Source organism: Anser anser (genome assembly GCF_964211835.1).
Source record: "Anser anser genome assembly, chromosome: 3".
Lineage (NCBI taxonomy): Eukaryota > Metazoa > Chordata > Aves > Anseriformes > Anatidae > Anser > Anser anser.
This window is the reverse complement of record NC_139722.1, coordinates 92,906,630-92,929,374: the sequence shown is the minus strand read 5'-3', so window position 1 is coordinate 92,929,374 and position 22,745 is coordinate 92,906,630. Positions and strand designations below refer to the sequence as shown.

At 41.8% G+C, this 22,745-nt stretch overlaps 1 protein-coding gene and 1 long non-coding RNA gene across 5 annotated transcripts in view; one reads left to right on the top strand and one right to left on the bottom strand.

The window, feature by feature from the left end:
• Window positions 1–11,573, bottom strand: part of LOC310897934 — a 29,346-nt gene extending 17,773 nt beyond the window's left edge. Inside the window, exon 1 of the long non-coding RNA XR_014582808.1 lies at window positions 8,962–11,573. This is a non-coding gene — a long non-coding RNA (uncharacterized lncRNA). The remainder of the gene's footprint in view (window positions 1–8,961) is intronic.
• Window positions 1–22,745, top strand: part of TTC7A (tetratricopeptide repeat domain 7A) — a 172,938-nt gene that overhangs the window by 106,477 nt on the left and 43,716 nt on the right. For all 4 annotated transcript variants that reach the window (XM_083832100.1, XM_083832098.1, XM_083832101.1 and 1 more), the window contains 3 exons: window positions 8,212–8,328; window positions 11,939–12,036; window positions 17,862–17,996. In XM_083832100.1, the coding sequence (XP_083688226.1) occupies window positions 8,212–8,328; window positions 11,939–12,036; window positions 17,862–17,996 (350 nt within the window). The remainder of the gene's footprint in view (window positions 1–8,211; window positions 8,329–11,938; window positions 12,037–17,861; window positions 17,997–22,745) is intronic.

Sequence of the window (22,745 nt, the reverse complement as noted above, 5' to 3'; positions counted from 1 at the left end):
TCTAATGTACAGTCCTGAGGGGAGAAGTTAATGTCAACACTCTGCATAGCAAGAGTGTTAACTTCTTTTTCTATTCAGCGTGAAGGTAGTAATTTGGCTGTACAATCAGTTAACGTTTAGTAAAGCGTTGCTGTGTCTGCATGACGGCAACCTCCCTCCAGTGTCTCCTAGTGGTAATGAAAGCCGAAGGAAAGAACAAGCAGTTTAGGCCTGGTGGCCCCGGACAGGCCAAGTAATCTCGGTGAGCTCTGTCAAGCTGCGAGTTTGTGATGTCCAAGCGTGATTGCAGGTGGGTGGGAGCAAGGTTGGTGTTCCTCCTTCGTGTGGTGAAGTTAGCATTTCTCTTTAATGTAGCAGTACCATTGACTGTATCGAGATTCAGCAGCGGCCTTGTTCTCCGTTTCTGCCCGTGTGTTCACGTCACCTGTCCTTCTGAAGGGTGCTTTTTAGTCAGACACCGTAGTTTCCTTTGAGAAGTTCTGTGGGAGCAGGATAACAGCACGGTTTTTTACCAGTTGACCGTTCTGCTAAGTGAGCCAGGCGCTTTCATTCAGGCTCTTTGCAGTTTGCTTTCAGAACCACAATGAGAAAAAAATCCTTCCTTTTAGGTTTTCCAGGTCTTGCTGTAAAATTCATAATTGTGAAAATGATCTTTGTCTTTACTCAGGCTGGATGTGGAGTGAAATGCATGTCACTGGTGATGACGGAAAAACATTTTGTTGCCGGTTCCTCATCAGAGCAAAAGGAAAATTAAAAAAAAAATCCTTTCAGGTGTATCGCCTAAAGGGTACTATGTAACACAGAGATGAGAGAAAAGCTGGAGCTTTGGTCAGCTCAGCTGACAGTCAGCTTGATTCTTACATTTTTAACAAAAAATGCAAGTCTAGAATTCAAAATGAATGATATAATTGAAAGGAAATGAAAGAAAGAATGCTGATCACCTGGTTTTGTGCCTCATTTTTTGGGGGTATGGCTAGATATAGTTCAATTCTGAAGAAAGATGGAGACAAAGGAGACTTTCAGTGTTTTCTTTTCCAGCAAATCGGTGTGCTTTTTCTTTCAGCAGACTATTAGTTAGTTGTTATATTTTCTTTAAGTGACAACCTGCCTGGGTTTAGTGGATAAAGAGGATTAGTTACAAGACCTCCTTCCAAGTGTCAGTAGCCATTTATGGATGGGCAATATTAATGATGAATGATATTTACCCTCTGCATCACAAGCAAGGAGCCAAATGCCGAAACAGGTGCATGAGGTTACTGGACTGGCCACAGACATGTTTGCCTTGAGAAGTGATCTTTGCGTCCATGCAGTTTCCTTCCTACCCTATGTGCAGTAACCTGCTAGGTGCCTTGTATCATGAAGATCACCTTCATCATGCACACTTGTAAATAGGTGAGAATCTGCCTCTGAAAGCTGTGCTCATCCTGTGCAGTGCTGTTGCAGTTGTGGTTCATGGAGCAGCATTTACTGAATTGCTGCTGTGGAGGACCTGGGCTCTGAATGGGACATTCTTCTAAAGGAGATGTCAGCTCTGAGCCTCCTTGTTTTTCTGTGCTGAAGCTTGTTGTTCTTGTTTTTATTTTTCTGTTCATTTTGGGGGGTAGATGAGCAGGGAGCCATAAAAAAAAAAACACTATATGACTATATGTCTGTAAAAGAATATGATCAATTTATTTTTGTAGGGAAAGTGATAGATAACATGGCACTGCGTGAAGTTATAAAAGGAGGTTGCAGTCAGCGCTGCTGGCATTAATTTAACTAGAGAATGTGCCCTTAAATGTCAGGAGACTGCAAGAAGCACCGAGTTATTTGAGAAGACAGCAACTTTGATGTTGATGTTATCAACAGAAATGCGGGAGATTAAAAGCAACTCACCAATCTCGCCAATTTTTTCTTATTGATAATGTGACAAGGGCTTTAGCAGGTTCTTTGGGAAGGTTAATGAAACCATAATGATTATGGTGAAACAGTATACTTGAACTAATTGGCTTGTATAGGTGACTCACCACCGAAGCTAAGTTCGGCAGCTGATAAACTGAACAGATAATTCACTGTGAAGAAACTGCAGTTCCAGATACGCTGTCCTCTCGTACCGGCGGATAAAACAAGACCAGACAATCTGGGTTATAAAAAAGAATGCAGGATGCAATTTTATGTATGTCATCCCAAAATGTAAGAATGGCCATTCTTGATCAAACTAAGGGTTTGTCTGTCTTCAGCCTGGTGTCTGGTGAATGCACAGGGAAAAGCATGTAGACACATGGCAGGAGGATGATCCTTCCACTCCGATGTCATCCCGGCGTCTGTCAGCTGACTGGTACAGAGGCTTTCGGAGCCAGAGGTGCATTAGGCTGTGTTTAATGCCTCTGATGGCTCTGTCATCCATGAATTTATATAATCCCTTTTTGAACCTGTTTATGTGTTTGCTCCCAGAACATCCTGTAGCAATGGGTTTTGCACTTTACTTTTGCTTTGTATGAAAATGCACTTCATTTGCTCCCTTTAAATCTAGGTCTTCATTGCTTTATTGGATATTCCTTACTTCTTTCATTAAAACGACCGACTGCTTTGATTTCCTGATTTTCTTCAGGCTATTCATGACTCTATAAATCTGTCATCTCTTCTCCCAGCCTCTTTTCCAGGGTGATAAGTCTATTTACTAGCTCCATGTATCAAAAGCATTACAAAACTTTGATCGTTCTTGTCTTCTCCATCCTCTTCCTAGTTCTGTTGAATCAATCTATATCCTGTATCCACCTGTAGTCTCCTTTGGCGTCTGCTACCTTAGAGGGGAAGAAACCAATTGAAGAGCTCAGTGATCAGAGCACTGGCAGTTTGGATCCGTGCTGCCCACTTCCCCAGGGAGCATCCTTGGGCCATCGGCCCATCCAGGTCATGGCATTACTCTGCTTTTCATTGGAGCTGGCGTGAAATATTTATCTGTGCTCCTTTATAGTAAAGGGTCACGTGTAATACTAAGAGGTAGAGAGGGTGAGCTGGACTGTGCTGCCCAGCGGCACCTGCACGAAGCCATGCTGCTCCAACACCCCATAAATCAGTCACTGGATAAACTGCTTTTGCTGTCCTCAGAGCCTTGACTAGGACTCTGGTTTCTCTCTCCAGGCAAATGGCTGTAAACACACACAAACAAACACGCACATGCATCCTGTCATTTAGTGAAAGACACGCCAAGTACAAATATTAGTTGCAGAGGTTCAATATCTTCGTTCTAACGCCCATAATTGTGACGTCCGTGAATTGGGACATACGGCCGTGTTTGGTAGCTGGATTTTGTTTGTCCTTTGGTATGTAAATTCCAAAATCAGCGGGCAGTTCTGTGTGCAGGTAGGGCAAAATCTGGGTCAGGAAGGAAAGACTTTGGGAATGATAGCCCTAATCTGGTAAAGCTCAAAGACATTGATGATGAATTAGACATTATCCTTATTAACTGACAAGCTCTGGTGAACTGGAAGGGTTAAAAGCAGACAGTGAATGGCAAAATGTATAGATAAACGACTACATAACACTCATTATTCCTAATTTAGTATCTCAAACTTGAAGTCAGTGGAATGTGTTGTTGTTTGTTATAGTGTTAGTATTATTTATTGCTTGTCATATGGTAGGGCACAGAGATCCCATTGTGATGCTGTGAAAATGTATGGCTAAAGGGCTACATTTAATTCTAAACACTCCATTTTAAAGGAGCTTTAAAAACTCTTAATTAACTGCTTAATAAATCTTTATATACTCTTACAGCTTCCAGAAAGTCAATAGGTTATTACTAAACATAGCATCTCCCAACTTCTTCCACAGATGTGCTTGTAACCATTGATAATATGCTGTATGTACATGTGAAACCTTGTGCTAATAAGTATTAACTGTTTATTAATCATTAATCAATGATTAATAAATGAAATCTCAGTAATTAAATTCTCAGAGATAAGCAAGAACAGCCTGTTTTCTTTGTGGGTAGTATTAAGAGACCTTAGAGGCAGAGCATTTAGCCATGTAGCATTAAAAAGTTCTTGGGAGGGCTAGGTAGGAGTTTTTGGCCAGACCTTCAGACCTGCTGCGATCGGTCTTTATGAAGACAGATGTTGAATGCCTGCTGAAGTCAAACAAAACAGCTTGCTTTCTGCTGAAAATTGTCTTAGGCCTCCCAGTATTCCAGCCCCTAATTTTGTCAATGCATGGCATATTACAGTGATATTTCTGTCATTTATACTACTGAAATGGTGAAACCTAATTTTGAATTTTCAGAGCTTCAAACAAACGAATTTATCTCAGCAAAGTCAACTGTATACAGATTTTAATTTGACAGTTAATGTTGCTGTGATAGATCGGGATGCTTGCTTGTGGCAAGTAACCTGACCTTACAGCAGGGAACAGAGGCTTTTGATACTGTCCACGTACGTGATAAAAGAAAACCTGTTCTGAGAGGGAGCTTAGAGTCCAGTATCCAGAGTAAGCACTGGTTATTTTCCATTGTTCCTGTGCCTGAAATGATACACATTACAAGAATGATTTGTAGGTTTTTGGCTCTCTTTTCCTATGCTTATGTACCAGTAATTTATATGTTTGCTTTAGCCCAAATCACTCTGTTTTCATTTTCAGAGGCTAACAGAATTACCAATGACTGTATTGATAATCTCAGGGCTATTTTTATATGTTGAATCTCTTTAAGAGTCTGCTCTGCTTAACATTACAAGCTTCATACAAAAGTACACTAAAATGATATTAAGAAAATACAATAAAGTGAGATCTGTGCATACATAATTTTTTATTTATGCCCCAAGAGTTCTGTGCAGACACTGATATGACACAATATCCATTAGGTTATTTGTAGCAGGAGTGCTATCTCAGTAATAAAACGATAAGCTTGAGATAAGAGTGATACTGTGTCACCTACTTCACTTCAGTGGTTTTCCTGTATTCTTATTTGTTTTTACTGGTGCAAAGCTTACTAGAAGCTGAGAAATACAAACAGCATATAGCATGTATAGCCTAATGTACTGATTTTATTTCCAGCATGCAATTATGTTTAGTTGCATTGTTTGCTACTCTTGTCAGTATAGTTTGATTCCTTTTGCTACTTATGTTCTTCCTGTTTGCCTTTTGGTTTTGTTATAGTATTACACGATAACAAGAACAGCAGTATTCCAGAGGCAAATTACCACAACAGTTAACCATGCTTGGCATCTCCGAGACTTGGTGGTAGTGTTCCACTGCAGAGATAGTTGCTAAAGTTATGTGATTTTTTTTTTTAACCTTTGTGCTCCTGTGTCCTACAACTATTGATAATATTCTGCTGAGACTTTGTTTTTGTGAGGGAGTTGCTTTTTTCCTATGTTTCACTAGTTTTTCTCTCTCTTGAGATATAACATTGCAACTTCATCCAAAGAAGTTGGTATGTACTCACTGTAACCAGTAAGCATGAGAATGATGGAAAGAAGAATGCAATATTTCTTTATAATGTCTAACTGTGATGTTTTAAATATACTGTGCGGTAGATTTAATTGCCTGTGGGTAACACAGCCATCTATATTCATACAGATATGAAATGAAGGAGGAACACTGTTAATGTATCCCTCCTGTATAGTAGTTCTGTTAACAGTCTTCATTCCTGTATTCATATATTTCATTAATATTAAGAGTGGTATCCTTTATCATCCATGAGTGTGGTGTTACTCAGGGATGTAATACGATTGTTTTCTTCTCTAGGCTCTAGGGTCCTTGACCACCACCATTATGCTGCTGCTGATGTCATACAGTGGTTAGGAAAGCCTTGAAGGCTTACAGATGTTTAGAAAATATTCTCTACATCTAAAATGGCATAGATTGTTCGTTGTGGTAGTTTCTTGGACTGGTAGAATATTTTTCATAAATTAATTGCCAGAAGGACGGTGGGTGATGATGCAGGCCCATCCCACCACAGAGCACCGTCCAAAGGATCTTTCTTACAAGCCTGTGCATCAAGCCCATAGCTTCTGTTTGTGCAATAGCATTGCTTTACAGAAGTTATCCTGTCTTGCTGTAAAGACTTCAAAGATTACAGAATTCTCTGTGTACACATGGTAGATGCTGCAGAAGTTATTTGCTTTCACAGTTGCGTGTTTGCATTTACTTATAATCTTCATTTGACTACTTTCAGCTTCCAACAAATCCTTGGATCTTCTGATACCTTTTCTGTTAGATCAAACCCTTGTAATTAGATACCTCTTCTCTGTGCAAGTGCTTACAGACTGTGGTAAACATTTTCTTTGCTGTTTCTTGGTTAAACTAAATCAACCAAGCTTCTTCAGCTCTTTGATGAAATGCATGTTTTGGTGCTCTGTTGATAACCTTTTTTCTGAACCTCATCCAATTTTTAGTCTCCTTTTAAAGACAAGAACTAGACACTGGATTGTAGTAAGCATTTTGTTGTTGCTGGGAACAACATCTTCCAACTCCAACTTGATTGTGCTTCTGTATAAGGATGCTAAGGATTGCTTGATGTCTTAACTGTGTTGGTCCAGGGTATAACCTTCCATCCATCTAGTGTGATACATATTCCTTGCTCTCAAGTGTGTGATTTTATGTTTTCTGGTATTAAAACACAGAGCAGCATGCATCACTGGCCAGTTCGCATTGTTAACCACTCCTGTGAATTTGGTTTCATTTTTGTTTTCTTAAGTGTGTTTCCACTGTAACATTCTTTGTCCCATCAAAATTTTTGATTTGCTCATGTATCTAGCCCAAAAGTGAGTAACTGAATCATAACGAGGGCAGTTGCTTTCATTTAGGGAGTCGAAGAAGAGGGGATGTTTTAATTAGCATTTGTTTTGCTCAGGTCAGTAACAAGAAAATCAAAGGTAAACGTAGAGTAGGAAAATAAAATTGTAAAGGATAGAATGAAATTCCCTTGATTGTGAATATTGGTCTTCCTTTCCTAGCCTAAGTTTGTATCTGGGGAATTTAGTTGATAGCCTGAGCTGTGTGGTCAAACTGCAGCAATGTCCACAAGCAGGCTTTGCTGTAGCAGATAACACGATTGGGTTATGTTTGGGTGATTTTTTTCCCCTGAAAAAATAAGATTTATTCATGCAGAATGGGACTGCTATTTTAGCACACAAGCGTAGTTAAGCATCACAGAGACTTGGCTGCAGATTTCTAATTATTGCAAGTGAAGGATCTCTTATTCAGCTGCAAAGTCTTCTCTTATAAGAGATTGCACCTGCTGTTGTCTCTTTCTGAAGTTCTTTGGGTTCCCCAGGGGTCTGCAAGCCCCCATTCGCAATACTGGGTTTTAAGATTTTTGATGTTCAGCTGTTGTATGTGTGTATGTAAATATACGTACACCTAGTGGATGGATTGCTAACCATATTGAGCAAAATCAAAATATATAGATCTTGGACTTTGTTAAAACATTTAAAGTAGAGACGTAAATTTATTTTAGTACATAAAAAATAATTTCAATGATCTTGGCAATTAAGAAAGGTAAAAGAATTTTCTTGAAGGATGATGTTAAAAGCCATACTAGCAGCAAGTGAGGGGTTGTGTCATTACTGAATCTGTCTTCTAACCTGAGCTTGACCTAATTCTGCTGAACTCCCATAGTCTGTGCAAGTACATAGTCTCTAGGTATAAGAATAGTAGCTAAACTTATACTACCTAGAAAAAAATGTGAAAGGGCTATTAGCTGTCTTGCCTAAGGGCATAAGATGATGCCAGCTGGGGTGAAGAGGAAATATTTCCTTCCTGTAGGGCGTTACATAGTTGTCTGGGTATGTTAAGCGTGTTTTTTTTTTTCCTCACGTTTTGCCTGAAATTCATTATATAAGCCATTGCTATAGGAGGATGCCAGACTAAAAAAGCAATCTGGGTTATGTATTATGGCAACTCCTTTTTATTTTGTTTTTAGTGCTGTCCACAAGAAAATGAGATTCACTGTATGTTTCACCTTGTTAGCTTTGTAATGCGTTGCTTTTAACACTGTCCTGCCAGCTTTGTGACGTAAATTTGACTGCAGCCGAGGAATATTGTTAATCCTCTCATCTCCTTGTGGGGAATCAAAGTTGAGCCAAATGAAATGTTTTGTGTTCCGGTGTTTTCTCTTGGAGCTGGACTACAAAGGAAGTAAAATTGCTGGCTGCCAGGATCTCGCTAGAGTGATACTGATTCTCCACATTTGAGGTGCCAATAAAGCAGAAGTTGTTCTTTTTCATCTTGCAGCTTACTCTTCACCAAAGTAAAACTGGAATGGATACATAAAGGACCTGAGGAGGCTCTGGTGACATGCAGGCATATGTTGCAGATGTGGCAGATGGTATATACCGTTTTACAGCACAGGTAGGTTTTCTTCACAGTCTAACAAGTTCAGATTTTATAATGGGGATACAGTTATCTTTTTTAATTGTCCAGATACTTAAGTTACTTTGCAAAAAGGGTAACAAACAGTACTGTTTAAAAAAAGTAATATTTCAATCCATGATTTAAAAAACAAAACAAAACAAAAAAAGCATTTAAACAATGTTCCCTTTTTATGTTGTCTTTTTTACCTGCTTCCCCTCTGAAAGATAAAAGTTCAGAAAGTATGAAAGCAACCAGCTTGGATTTTCTTCCTTCCCACATCTTTTGCTTATTGTCCCGGTCGTGATACCACTGTACAACTATCTTGGGAATGTTATCCCAACACTATTTACCTTTCACCTGTAATGTTCAGAGACACAATGTTTGATGGAAAGGACAGCGTGCTTAATGGAACACTCACGTCAGGCGGTCAAAGTTTTTATTGTTCCCCTGTTTGTGCATGCATTTACATAGGTTTTATAAACACCAGAACTGGATGTGTAGAATGATGCATGTCTATGTACAAATGTTCCTGAGGGATTCTTGGTAATTCCTTGTTGGTTTAGCTAATGAGCAGCAGACCAAACACTAAAATCAAGGTATTTACACAGCACTAGAGAAATAGTCTCTTACCTGCTGAAATCATTGATTTCCATAGGCTTTAATATCCTTGGCTAAGGCTTCAATCTTGTATCTCTCACAGGAATAATCTTTATACCTGTGATTAGTCCTCATGAAGCTGATCAAATCTGCACTGAACATACAGGACTGGTTGCAACTTACTGTTGCAAGGAGGGGGGTGCAAGCTTGAAACTGAAGAGATTTAGTTGGAGGACAGACAAATAAATAGTTCAAGTATTTGGATTGCATTTGGATCTCAAGCTGTGCTTTGGCCGTTACATTTAAAAAGCCAAGATAGGATAGCTTTAGAGGCTTTTGATAAGCTTTAGCCATAGAAGCCTAAACAAAACAAATAGCTTTGCTTTTGCTTTTAGAAACTCTAATGTGTATTTCTCTGCTATTCCCAGTGGGACTTTTTGTCTTTCTCAAGAAATACTTCAGAAAGCACTTTTTATTAGGAAATAGTGCTTGAAAGGTAACAAGAATGAACTTGGTACCTGCAATTTTAGACTGTGTTCAGTGGCACAGGAAGGCCCTTGTTTTAAGCAAATTGCAGCAGTATCAGCTAACAAATATGTAAAATATTCCAGGCTGGGCTTTAAAAGGAACTGAAGGGGATTTCTTATCAGTAGGACTTGGATGCATACTTTTTTTAGGGCCTCTTGGAAAAGAGAAGCCTGTTTTTCTATGAGGTTGAGAACTGTTACACCCAAAACTCTCTATTAGTTCAATCATTAGCTCATCACCCACAGAGCTAAATCTCACTTTACTTATATTTGGTTGCATTTCTCTGACCTTAGTTTCTCAGCTGTGCAAACTTAGTGTGACTCTGCTAGACTAGGGAGCGTTTCAGCGCCCACTGTTTTCTCCCCAAGCAGGTATTCGTGTGTCATGCTCAGGTGCCCTCTCACCTTCTTCCTGATGAACCGAACTGATGGTGCCTCTGCAGTCTCTCACAGTCAAACATTCCCTTCAGCAATTTCTGTGAGCATTTTATCCACTGTCTCAACTACCTTTACAAACATGGGTGGTGGAGTGACATTCGGTGTCCCACTGCCAGCCTTCCAGTGCCGTCTGTGAAAGGCAAATCATCTGGCTGCTGTCCCTATGCACCAAAAGGCCGTGCTACGTGCACCAAAAGGTGCCTGGAAAGGCTCTCTGGGTCGAAGGCCTTGTACTGCAGTATTCAATATGTAGTTCACTTTCAGGCCTTTTCCAGAATAAAGCATAAAGTTGTTGGAAGCTGCTGTTTTGCAGAATGTAGTCCTCTTGGTTTTCACTCTGTTTCCCCAGTTAAAAGGCTGTCCCTCTGGCTGTACTGAGATGGGTTTTGTTAACCAAGACTGCCTTGTCAAGACTTCCTGGACGCTGCTCTCCTGTTGTCAGAGTTCTCGCCTGTCCTTTTCATAGGAATATAGTGCAAAAGCCAGTGTTCAGCGGTGTGCCTAAGCAGTGCCTGCATGGTGATGGCTACCACGTCAAAGCAGCACATCAGTAACATTTTAAAGTGAGGCTGCCATGTTCCTGCGTACCCAAGGCACCAGCAAGACGGAAATAACCCTACCTTTCCACCAGCAGTCCCCAGTCAAGGCGATTACACTTGGGTTAATGCTCGCTAGGCACGATGGAGGTGTAGGGCAGTGAGTTTAGTTTTCCCCTGTATCTGTCGCCACTCGATAACTTCAAATGGGACATCAGTATGGAAAGCAGTATGTAAAACAGGGAGGCCCGGTCAAGGCCAGAGATTTGGGCAAGTAGTTAAATGGCCAAGAATTCAGGGTCCATTAACAAAACCTGTAATATTTGATCCCAAAACCCAAGTAAGAGGTTAATTAGCTATCGTAAATACGATTACCAGTGTGATGAATGACAGTAAGTGGCTTTCTGTCCGAGAATGTTAGCTGGCAAGGGCAAAGCTTGGTTTATCTTTTGCTGTTGTTTTCTGTGATAACAGAATAATCATGTTAAAAAAAATAAAAAATAAAAAAAAATGACAGTCCCAAGGTAATTCTTCTTCTAGATCAGTTCAAATTCAAGGGAATCCCATGCGGTATGTACCACAAGGCTGATTAAACTGGAAGGCTGGGCATCTATAACAATGATGATTCTGTGACATCTCGTTTCCTGAGAGAAATAATATCCAAAGGATGAGCTGCAGGCTTGGAAGTGTGCCAGAAAAAGTAGCCAGGGCAGTCACTTTTCCTTTGGATATTTTGTCCCTTAATGGATGGTGAGAGCAGACATCATCACCATCTGATCCTAGGGGGATGGCAGTCTATGTGGTGACAGGAAGGCTCAGGAGATCTGCACTAAGTAATTTTCATTAGGCACGGGATTTTATTTTATTTTATCTTATTTTATTTTATTGGAGTTCCCCTTTGGAAAAGCTCTGCTGTGAGGACTGAAGTCTAGAAGAGGAGCAGACCGGATAATCTTCCTTTCATAAAGCAGTGCTGTGTGGTAGCTTTTATCTTCCTTCTCTGTTCAAACAGAACAAAGGTGGAAGAGGAAATAATAATCTTTCTGAAATGAAGAAATTAGCACCTGTGTGGAAGGTGGTAATTGGTCTGTTTCAAAAGGATTATCACAGCAGACCTGTGAATAAATCCTACAGAAAAAAGCAAGGGATGTTGGTTCTTTTTTTTTTGGGGGGGGGGGGGGGGGGGGGGAGGGGGAGGGTGTTGATGGTTGTCCTTCTCTGGTCTGGCGTTCTAGCTGGCAACATGTTCCTCATCCAGTGGTTGACAAAGACCCCAGCGCTCAAATAAACTGATAGTGGCACGCACACTGGAGCTCTTGCTGGGCACAGTGTCTCTGAGAGCCCAGGTTTGTCATCCGTTGCTGGATGGAGGTGTTACAATGACACCTTCAAGAAGCACCTAAAATTTTCAGTTCCAGAAACGGTCAGATGAGATTATTGCCTGCTTCGTGGAAAACGTTGTCTCCCTGCTGAAAGGTGGCTAGATAACATGTTTTTGTTTCTTTACAGTGGCTCTGAGAAAGGAAGTAGTGTGACCGAAACACCAGTGATCAAAAAGCATAACGGACTGCATCTCACGCTCCCGGATGCTCATGATACTGATTCTGGTGAGGAAACAAGATCTGTGCTTTCCCATCCTAAATACATGCTTTCGTGAGAGCGGAATGTTTTATTGTCTTGTGTGGAGGTTGCTGGGCTGGGGGACAGGAGATTCAGATCTCTCTCTGGGGCCTCTCTGTGTTGCAGAGTGTGCTGCTGTGGTTTGCCCGTACCTCAGCTTCCCCGTGTGTAAAGCTGAGATGGGTTCCTGCTTTCTTCTACAGAGCACTCTGAGACAAGCCTGAAAGGTATTAGATGGGAGTTCACCATATTTCTGAAATAACTGACTAGTTCAGTCCAGTTTATTTTTCTTCTTTTCCTTTTCCCTCTCTTTTTTTTCCTCCAAACTTTAATCCTTTTTGGACAAAATTTAATCCTTTTAGATCAAGCCAGCTAATACTATGGTCTGGGAAAGCTGAGTGTTAGTGTCAGTTGTTACTGGACTCTGTTTTGGTCTGGGATTTGTACGTAAACCTTGTGATGCGTTATTCAATGGTTAATACACATTCACAGTAATGGATATAGTCAGATGGAAATAACTGAGACATCAAAGCTAATCTTGGCAAAAAGGAGAAAGAAGACTTCCAGAGAGTGCTGCTGACTTGTGATTTTATCACAAGTCTCATGATACTTGCTGTTTCCTTTAAAGCCCTAACTCTCAAAATCAGATGATTATGTGAGAAACTTGCCTTTTTATTTTATTTTTTAGGGAACAACTTTCTACCCTTGTGTATATAGAGAAACACTTGGGGAAAAAAAAAAAACCTCACAGACTCAGAAACTGAAAACAAAAAATCATATAAAGGTATAAGAGCTTACTTTTAAAAACATTACATTTTAAACAAGTCTCATGCTTTCAGGACAGGGAATTAGTGATCGTTCAAGTCTTGAATGTTTAGACTTGGTAAAACTGAAGTCACATGCTCAGCACATATAGCTGAAGAGAATGGCAAGTTCGTATGTATTAAGTACGTGGCTTGTATTGAATTATATTCGTTTAACCTCCATTTGCACCCATCAGTGGTTAAAAAGCACTGCAAGGTTAGGTTTTGAGCATACAAACACTCAAGCATCAAAATATTATTCAGCATGTCTGCTCTTATTTTTGTTCACATTGTTAAGCCTTCAGGATCTGTATTTATGACATTGTAATCTTACTGATTCTATATGCATATATTTATGTAGTTCTTAATCTGTTTATTCCATTTCCCTTTTATTACTCTTTGTTGAGATAAGTTTCTCTGTTTTGTATAGGACCTTTTTCTTATTGCTTGTATGAGTCTGTATTCTGTAGTCTTTGGATTACTTAAAGAGAACCTAAATTCATAATAGATGAAGAGAATATACTAAATGTATAGATATGTTCTGTTTGGCATATTAAAAGTGATCTGGAAATGGGAGCAAATATGAAAGCTTCCGTGTGATAAAAAATCATTTGGGATAGTCATCACTTGGAGGTAATTGTGAAGGTTTGCAAAAGTGTCCTCTATGATACCTGATGCTGGGCAGTAAAATCAGCTTTTACGCCCTGTGTTGTCTCCTCTGCAGTCCTGCTGCGTAGGTTTTTCCAGCTCTTGTGCTTTCTGCTTGCTCCTCTGCTGCAGACCTGCAGCATTTTGTCTGGAGTCACAGCAAAGCTTGGACACATTTGGTCTCTGTGTAGAGTCCTCCTAAAAAGCACCTGGGTTGGGTACCAGTCCCAGCTTGCTCTTATCCCAATTTCAGCAGCCGACGTGCAGTGGAGCATAGTTCAGCAGAAAGTGCAGTGTGCTGTGCTGCTGCTTGCCAGAAGGAGAAAATTAGTGTGAAATACAAGCATTAAACAGTCTTTTCACACATACAAAGTGATTTACACCAAAGGGAGTTCGGTTTTAGCCAAGAAATGTACATCTCCTCTGCTTCAAGGATCTAGGTTTGCATGCCAACATGGTTACACCCACCGTGGAGGTAAGGATGCGGCTCGTACTGAAATTACACCGTCCACCTTAGTGCATGACTTGGTGCTGGCAGTTTCCAGCAAGGGCCTGTGGCTCAAAGCTGGATCCAGTTTCCATCGTGAGGACCCCAGGGAGCGAGCGTGCAGCGGCATCACCGTAGCGCACAGGCGCTCTGTGATCTCTGGGCTCGGCAGCGAAGGGGGGATTACTGCAGCTGGGTTTGACACTGGCCTCTCCCTCAGTCAGACCATAATGAGATTATTTGCTGTGCTAGAATTTTAGGTTTGCTGCCAGGAAGATTAATTCCTTTTTATTTTCTTCATCTTCTCCTAACTGAAGCAGTGTTCTTAGCTAAATTCACTGGTATCTGTCAGCTGCCTTGCTGTTTCATTCTTTTTGTGATTTAGTCTTATCTTATAATGCTCTTGCCTGAAGTGATTTAGGCTAGGGAATTCTGTGTTTCTTATAAACCTAGTAAATCTACAGAGTTGCATTGCTATTTTGATAGCAGATTTTTCATAGATGTAAAATATTAAACTTGGTCCTTCTTGGTCTTATAACACTGCTAGCACAATACTTTAAAATTATTTAGATATATTTTTGTACGGCTTGTCTGTGGAGCTCATCATGACAAAATCATTTTGTTATTTTTATGATTTCTTTCCAAAATGTGTAGAGGGCTTTACTGTAAAATGCAAAGTTTATATTCTATCTAGTGGAGCTATTAAAAAGAGAAAGAGACTGCACTAAAATAACAAATGGATGTGATATCTTCATATGCCAAGATTTGCATGTATTTTGAGGCTTGACATTAAAGTTCTGTGAGACAGGTTTTGTGGATTTTTTTAGCATATAGACATCTACAATCCTTTAGAAGGAGGTATTTTGTAATGAGACATTCAGAGACATTTTTTAATGTCGCTGGCAGTTTTTTTGCCGGCTCCCCCCTCCGCCCTGAGGTCAGAGTGGTGTCAGCATGATGCGTGCCTACCTCCCCTCTCGGGAGATGAACGCTGGCTCTGGCAGTGTTTCTTGGAGGAGCTGCTGCCCTCGGCCCACCCCCAGCGTCACTGCCGCGCTTTCCTGGGGTTCAGGTCTGTGGCTGGGCTCCTTTCGGTCCAAAAGGGCGAGGCTGGCTAAGACCTGCTCTTAAAGTGCTTATTCAGGGCCTTCCTGTGAGCAGTTCAGCAGAGATGGGAAAGAATAGCAGCAGCAAACCGTAGGTTTGGGCTGGGATGGAGAGAGACTTCTCATCTAGATGCGTGTGGTGGGAGCAAGGAGCACGTCTGTGTCTGCGACCATGCAGGGGTGGGGAAGGATCGGCTGATGGCCGCGTGGTGTGCTCTGTTGCCTTGCTTAGGCTGAAATGGAAGAGAAAATAGCCATCAAAGGACTGCTACGTGAAAAGGGAACCCAAGCTACTTGGCAATTTACAGCAGAGGCTCTTTGCATTTAGCTGCCCAAGGCAGTAAATCCCTTAAGTAACTCGGGTTCCCTTTTCAAGGCTGTGCAGGTTGAAGCACACAGCAGTGGTCAGGATCCGTGTTGCATCGCAGGCTTTCTGCCCCGGCAGCTACCTGAGCAACGAAGAGGAGAGGAGCAGCTAACCTGTGCTTCCTCAAGTGCAACTTAGTTTACAGTGGTATTCTTTCAAAGCCTTCATTGCAAGGGAAGGGTGCTTTATTAGATCCTAAGTGGCCGTTCAGCCTCTCAGCAGCACATGAACCTCTCCAAAGGCACAGAGCTGCCTTCCGGTGACACCATCCCCTTGGAATGACTTGCCAGGAAAAGAGGATTTCCCCCGAGCACTGAGGATGTAAATAAAACCTCCACCCGATGCAGGCAGAACAGCATTGCGTACAGGTACTGTCACAGACCGCTCTGGAAAGCCTTCCTGAAAGAGGGCAGTCTTGGCAGAGAAATGTAATGCTGAAAGTTGCTTTCAAAGCATACTAACGAGATCAGGAGCGCTAATTCAAGGATCTGGTTAGTCCCCAAAGCCCGTGCAGGTTTTTTTGCGTTTGCCCATCTAGGTCTGCTCTGACTTTGAAGTGCTCCTAACCAGCATCACTAATTATTCACGTGGTAATTTTCATAATTTGCAGAAAGTGCCAGCGCTTGGGGTGGCTGGGGATGAGCACCTGATGGTTTTTCCTGCGTTAAACAACCCCTGTCCGACTGAGAATGCCTGGGAGCTGTGTTTCAGTGAAATTTCTCCTAACTGGAGGGAGAGAGAGGCAGGAGTGGGCAGGGCAGGGGGAGGAATTCCAGGCAGTGAAAGAGACTGAAGATTGATCTGTTAAATAAACTGTTAAATGTAATAAATCCTCCATACAAAGCCGAATAGCTTTTACTGTAGCGTTAAAGCCATAATTACTGCATTACTGCACTGTCATCTCGCGGAGCACCAGATGAGGAGTGTCTTTGAAAATACGCAGGAATTTTAAAACCGCATCTAGGAAGAGCACATTTGCATTTTCCGAGGGAGCTGTGGGAGGCGCCTGCACTGAGCACTGCAGGGCTGTTTTGAAGTTCTGCTGCTGAAAACGAATGCCATCAGTTAGCAGTGAGATAATGGGACAAGTATTTCCATGGCAGTCTCAGGCTTTGGGTTGCGGCTGTGGCCTCTCCCTAGCCACGACAGTCCCAGAGGCAGGCAGCCTGGCCTCGGGTTAGGTAAAACCTACAGGCCGTGTTGTGCCCAGGCCGCACAGGTGTCTTTGCAGAGGGACACGGGGGGGACAGGAGCCTCCCGGTGCCTGGCAGAAGGCCGGGCTCTCCAGCTGGAGAAGCACAACGCCCCTTTCGGAAGAAAAACAGTTAGTGCATATGTCCTGTGACAGCTTTTCTGCCCTTCTGACTCTTCCCCTGCCCAGAGCCATCCATACTTCTCCGAGTCTGTCCCTAGGCTCTGGTGGTCCTTCAGGGGGCTGCTGTGAGAGAAAGGGGGATTTTAACTCCGGGATCCTGTGGCCTGCAAGGTCAGCCTGCAAAGGTAGGCAGAAGAGTAAAGCTAATCAGCACAAATGCTTCAGTCACAGCAGCTCTTTAGAGAAAGAGCTTATCAGCCTTAAAGTCCCATTAAACCTACGTATATTAAAATATTTATTTCCTAAAGCTTTACAAGGCCAGCTCTGAAATCTCATTTTGTAGCTTCTTGCTCTGTTGCAGTCGTCTTGGTAGCCCTCAGAGGCTGGCTCACCAGTGTAATCCTGCACGCCGCGCTTGAGGATGCGGCCTCTGTCCGTGCCCGCTTTCTGGGGGCAGCTTTTGATGTGATGTTTTGTTCCCAGAGATGTGGGCGCCAAATACTTTATTCTTGCGTAAATGTTACGGCGCATGCTAAAGGTTAATATAGTCGAAGCGCTGAGCTCTCTGCTCCCCAAGGTTAAATGAAAAACCATGCTGTCTCTAAACCAATAGGACAATATTGATGTCACGTGAAATCTGTGTGCTCTGTGAATGCTGCCGACCCACTCTGCAATGCTGTACGAAGGTTTTACATTAGCGGGCCGTGTTTTGTAATTGCGTGGTGACAATGGGCTCATAAAATAGGTTGCTAACAAGTATTCTTAGGAAATGTTTGATGGTAGAATTCTGCTTTTCAGACGAGCAGAATACCATTGCTTCCTTGATGAATCTGCTAAGCAGACCTTTATAAAATTACTGTCTCTTAATTCACTTGCTTGAGCTGCAGCCCATGGGTAATTTCGTCTTTTTTCAATAAATTAACCTTTTATAAAGCATATTTCTCCAGTTGGTCACACCAGGCTTCACTGTGGCTCTTACTGCACAAAACTGATGCAGTGGAGTGGAGAATCAGACCTTCCATCTAATGAACCAATATCCCAAGGAAGCATAAAATGTGTTGTTCTTCTTGTTTGTTTGGTCCACAGGATCACAGCGAGCCTCTTCCCTTGCTGCATCAAGACTGGAACAGGCCATGTCTGAAATAACTATGCAGAGCAGCACGATGAAGCAAGGACCTATGCAGCTGTGGACAACTCTTGAACAAATCTGGCTTCAAGCTGGTAAGTCCTGATGGTTACGGAGACGGCCTGGAATTTCTTTTCTCCCCCAGTGGTGAATGAGATGACACAAGTATTAAGGGAGTAACTCAAATCAGGGCTGTCTCTACACCTTAAACCAGCAGTAAATCTGCCCATCTATCCCACCTGTTTTTTTGAAATACCACTTGATTAAATCTAACAAAATACAGGAGTAGTGCGATTTTTCAGCGCACCTCTATTTTTCCATAACACAGAAAACTTCAGTCATCATTAAAATGTTTTTAAATGAAGAGGGAAAACAGTTATTCATTAAGAAAGGTTATTTGATAGGAGTAATTATTTTCATTTTGCGCAAAATGAATGGGCAAAGAATCTATGAAATGGTATTTAGGCTGACAGTGTTCCAGTTTTTCTGAGTTTTCAGTGAAATGTATTAAACAAGAAAAAGTTCTCCACTCATTTTATCCTTGGCTGCTTGAATCTCCCAGTGACTTGTAGGTTTTGCATGTCAGTTTGAGACACTCATGCAAAGATTGTGGCAGAGCACATAAAGGGAAAAGAGAACAGTGAGAAGAACTCTGCCCGGGGGCAACCTCCAAACTCATGAAAGGGTTTTATGTAGGGCATTTGTTGAGGAGCAGAGTTGCACAGCACATTCTGCCGTTTGCGTTCCAGTAACTTGGGACTGGCAAAACGAATTCTGACCCTGCAGTTTTGCTCTTAAGAGAAACAGCTTTTCTTCCACAATTGGTCCACGCTGTTGTGTACCTGCAATTACATTTGAATGCTGTGATTGCTTCTTAGATGTCTCTGTTACCATTTGCAACAAGAAGAAAAAAAAAGAAAAAAAAAGCCCACTAGAACCTTGCTGATAATTTTCTGTTCTGTACACAGGAGAACCTGTCAAATTCTCATTTACCTAATCTGTACAATTGACAATTCTCACATAAAACCTGACAATCTCACCCTACTTCTCAGTAAAGATTTTTTTAGCTGTTTTTGTGGGCCATTTTCTACCAATTTGACTTTAGTTCTGGTACAAAATACGTGACATTCTACTTGTTACAATTTGCCTAACTATTATAGAAGTTATCTTTTGGAATGCATCATCCTTTAAGTTAATCACATGAGTTCATTTATTTGCATATGTAAATTTCATTAATGTACTGTGGGCTTTAAAATCACCAGCAGGGTTTTGCTTTATTCAGTTTATGCTTCTGATTTAAGATTGCAGAGGAGGCTGCTGGGAAAACAAAAAAAAAAACCACAGAGTTTATTGTGATGAGAAGTCAGGTGTCTGTTGTCCATCATCCTAGAGATAGCTCTAGGCAGTTTACATTTTTGCTGCTGTGTGAAAAGACAAAAGCAATAAAGACCTACTGCTTGCTGTGACCTAACTGTGAATTGCTACAATTATTTTTCAGTGTGCTTTTCTCAGAGGTGTTAATTCTTTTAGGCGGAAATTATTTTTATAACCTGTAACTTTTCTGTCCTATTCTGTTTTTTTAATCTTTGTTTTATTTCATGTTTGCTTTTCACTCGACTTGAATCAGGATTGATGTTCTGAAAATATATATTGTGACTGCTTTGTGATTTCATTACTGAAGTCAGTTATTGTTATGGATGCAGCTTAATGGTCTTAGTAGTGGGCTTATTGACTTGAATAGTCCTACAGAGCATCATCACTGGCCCTCTGTCCCAGAATCTCCTATCTAGAAGGAGGGGAAAGCAGAAGTAGTTATAAGTTAATAACTTCCAAAATAGAAATATTTCATAAATAATCAAATAAACAGAAATCTGTGGTTAGAAATGGCCAAGATTGTCACGTGCTTTTGTGTTCCAGCTCACCCCCAAATTAACAGCTGTGGAAAGTAACAGACGACTAGCATTCCGTTCAGATGCCTGCATCCAGAGTCACTTCGTATTCATGAAAGAGCCGCATCGATGTGCTGTAGATTTCAATCAGGTTTAGCTGGGACTTGTCCTTTTTCAGTCAGTGACTCATCCTGTGACTCTTGGCAAGTTGCCTAACTTTTTCATACCTCAGTTTCCTATCTCTTAATGGAGGAAAATGTTTGTCTGCCTTTGGGAAAAGACTCACATATTGCTGTTTTTATTGTTATTAACACTTTAACCTTTTTTGCTTGACTCATAAATCTTTAGATAAAACCATTATAATTTCTAAACCTTGTCCTGCAGTAAATTTATAACAAAGCATCCATCTTTCGCAGACACGAGAAGCATGCAGCTGGCCGTGTCTCTGTGTGTGGGTGTGGATGTAGAGCGCCAGGCTGTGAACCTGTCAGGGATCCATTAGAGCCATTAGAGATCCCGTGCCTCTTCATATCCCAGGGCGTGAAAACTTAATGGTGCCAGCTGATTGATCGGGCAGAGCTCTCTGGGCTTACGTTGGAAAGAGGCGTACAAAGCAAACTATCCCACAGCTATGTGGGGCTGGTCTTACAGCCCTCCAGCAGCCAGCACGTAGGCTTGCAAGGGGACCGTTCGCATGTGGTAGTCATCAGATGGTGCCAGCACAGGGGAATGGTTACAGCATCACCCTCCACCCACAGCTGCAACAGGAGTCCAGGGCTAACCTGCCTTGTGCACAAGTTCCTTGCTCCTAATGCATCCCATAATTAGTGCATGAGAACACGTGTACTCCATTCACAGTGGCTGAAGGGAAGGCTGTGAACTCTCCCCAAATATTTAGTCTTGTGTGCTAAAGATAGTTATCTTGCGCTAAGAGGGCATAGACTTTTCAGCTAGAACTTCTGGGTTTGTGAACAGTGCAGTTATGTAGGAAAGACGATAAAGGAGCAGCTTTGGAAGTGCAGCTGCAAAGTCCACATGTGCTGTGTACATGGCTGCTGCTCCTCGGTTTTCCCTACAGCAGTGTCTGGTGAGCTTTGTCTTGGTGATCTGGCAAGCTAACTTTTTGTAGCTTCTGGTCAGCAGCCAAACAGCTGCTTGATGCATCTCTGTGGTCTCTAGAATGAGCCCTCTTATCCTTTTTCACATCTCTACATAAAGCTGAACTGTCACTTTATCCTGTGGCCACCCTTCTGTAGTACCAGTGGGGAGGACAGTCATCTGCAGCAGGGAACTTAGCATGTTTCTTCAGTGGGCTTGCACATCTTGCTGTTCCCTGCAGGTAGTCACAATTAGCTTCGGAAGAGAAAGGGGTCTGTGGTTTCCAAAGACCAGAGAGGTTGTCCCTGCCCTGGAGCAGGCATGATTTGGGGAATACTGGGAGGCATGCTGTTTTCAAGTGGTCTACAGCAAAGACCGTGATTAATACAGCTTGTCTGGTCCCTCTTAAAAATAACCCAGCCCTCTGCATCTTCTTGAAATGTAATGGCTTTTTAAGAGGAGAGTCATTTCATTAGGTTTTTACATTAACAGACCTAAACGTTATTCTTGGCCCCAAATCTGAGAAGGAACCATTTGTCAGGGTCCTGCTGCAAGGAGCACTGGGGAAGGGTGCTGCAGTGCACATCTCTGCTGTGCACAGCTCCAGGAGAGGTGGTCTTCATGCGATCCCTATGTCCATTTTTTCTCTTTGTTCTGCTTTCCAATGACTGAGAACTTGAATCAACTTTGGGAGGAGAGAAGGAACTTTAATGGCATTCTTCTTCTACCTCTTCTGCAGAAGGAGGTGCAAGGAGAATCCCAGAGATTCCTGGTGATTATCCAGCTTCTCCTACCAAGAGAAATGTCTGACCTAGAAGCTGTTTGTACTCCCTTTTTCCTTTTCAGAATCATGCCAGTAGTCCTCCGTTCTGTTTAGAAAACACAATCATGATGTTTGGCTAAGGAAAATATATTTGGAATGGTTCAAATTTATGACCAAAACTTACTTTCATTCTCCATTTTTACAAAATCACGTTTGACCTAGAGAGCAAAGTGTGTCAGTACTGAAAAGAAGTAGTTTTAAGCTCTTTCGGTAATGAGTGGTTTCTTATCTGAAGTATGCATGAGTATGTTTCCAGGCAGTAATAACTGTTGTATGCTCTATTTATGTGGAGTATTTTAGAATGCTGCAAGCCAGTTTTAATAAGAGTTTGAGTACTCCAGCTCCTGTTGCTATATTATTTTAAGCTTTACTTTTAACTACAATGTCCATTTTGTTTGTCTTTACTAGTACTTTATATCTGACAATTTAGCTTCTTGACTGGCCCAATACTTTACCAAATATGGCCACTCACAGCAAAGTAGGTCTGGTAATTTGATCTAAGATTGGCTAAATGCCTGCTAAGCACAGGCTGCAAACCTCACCAGGTAGACCTAAAGCTAATTTAAAGGAGCATTTAAAGAAAAATCACTCGAATGACTATTCCATGTATTCACAGTGGGGCTGGAGAGGGCTACCTGCTGCCTGAGTAACATGCTACAAGTTTACCCTAGGAAAAAATATTCTAATGAACATGCCCTAAACAAGAAATGTAAAGAGAGCCAATGTAGCAGGGAACAGTGAGCTAATGGAAAAACATCTGTTCCCCCGAGTTATGTACAGCAGGAACATTTTTTTTTCCCTTCACAAAACGCTTGTGATTTATTTATTTTATTCAGTATGGGCCAATTCCTGGGAAAAAAAAGCTGTGTTAGAGGAAGATGGGCTTTGTTCCACGAGAAAATGTCGTAGGGGCCAGTGGGCTGGGATCTGCAGCCCTGACTGGCCCGCGTCCGCACAGCCGCACACGGGCAGGGACGGAGCCCGGGGACAGCAAAGGGAGCAGCTCACCAGCACAGCTTGCATTTGCAGGGTTT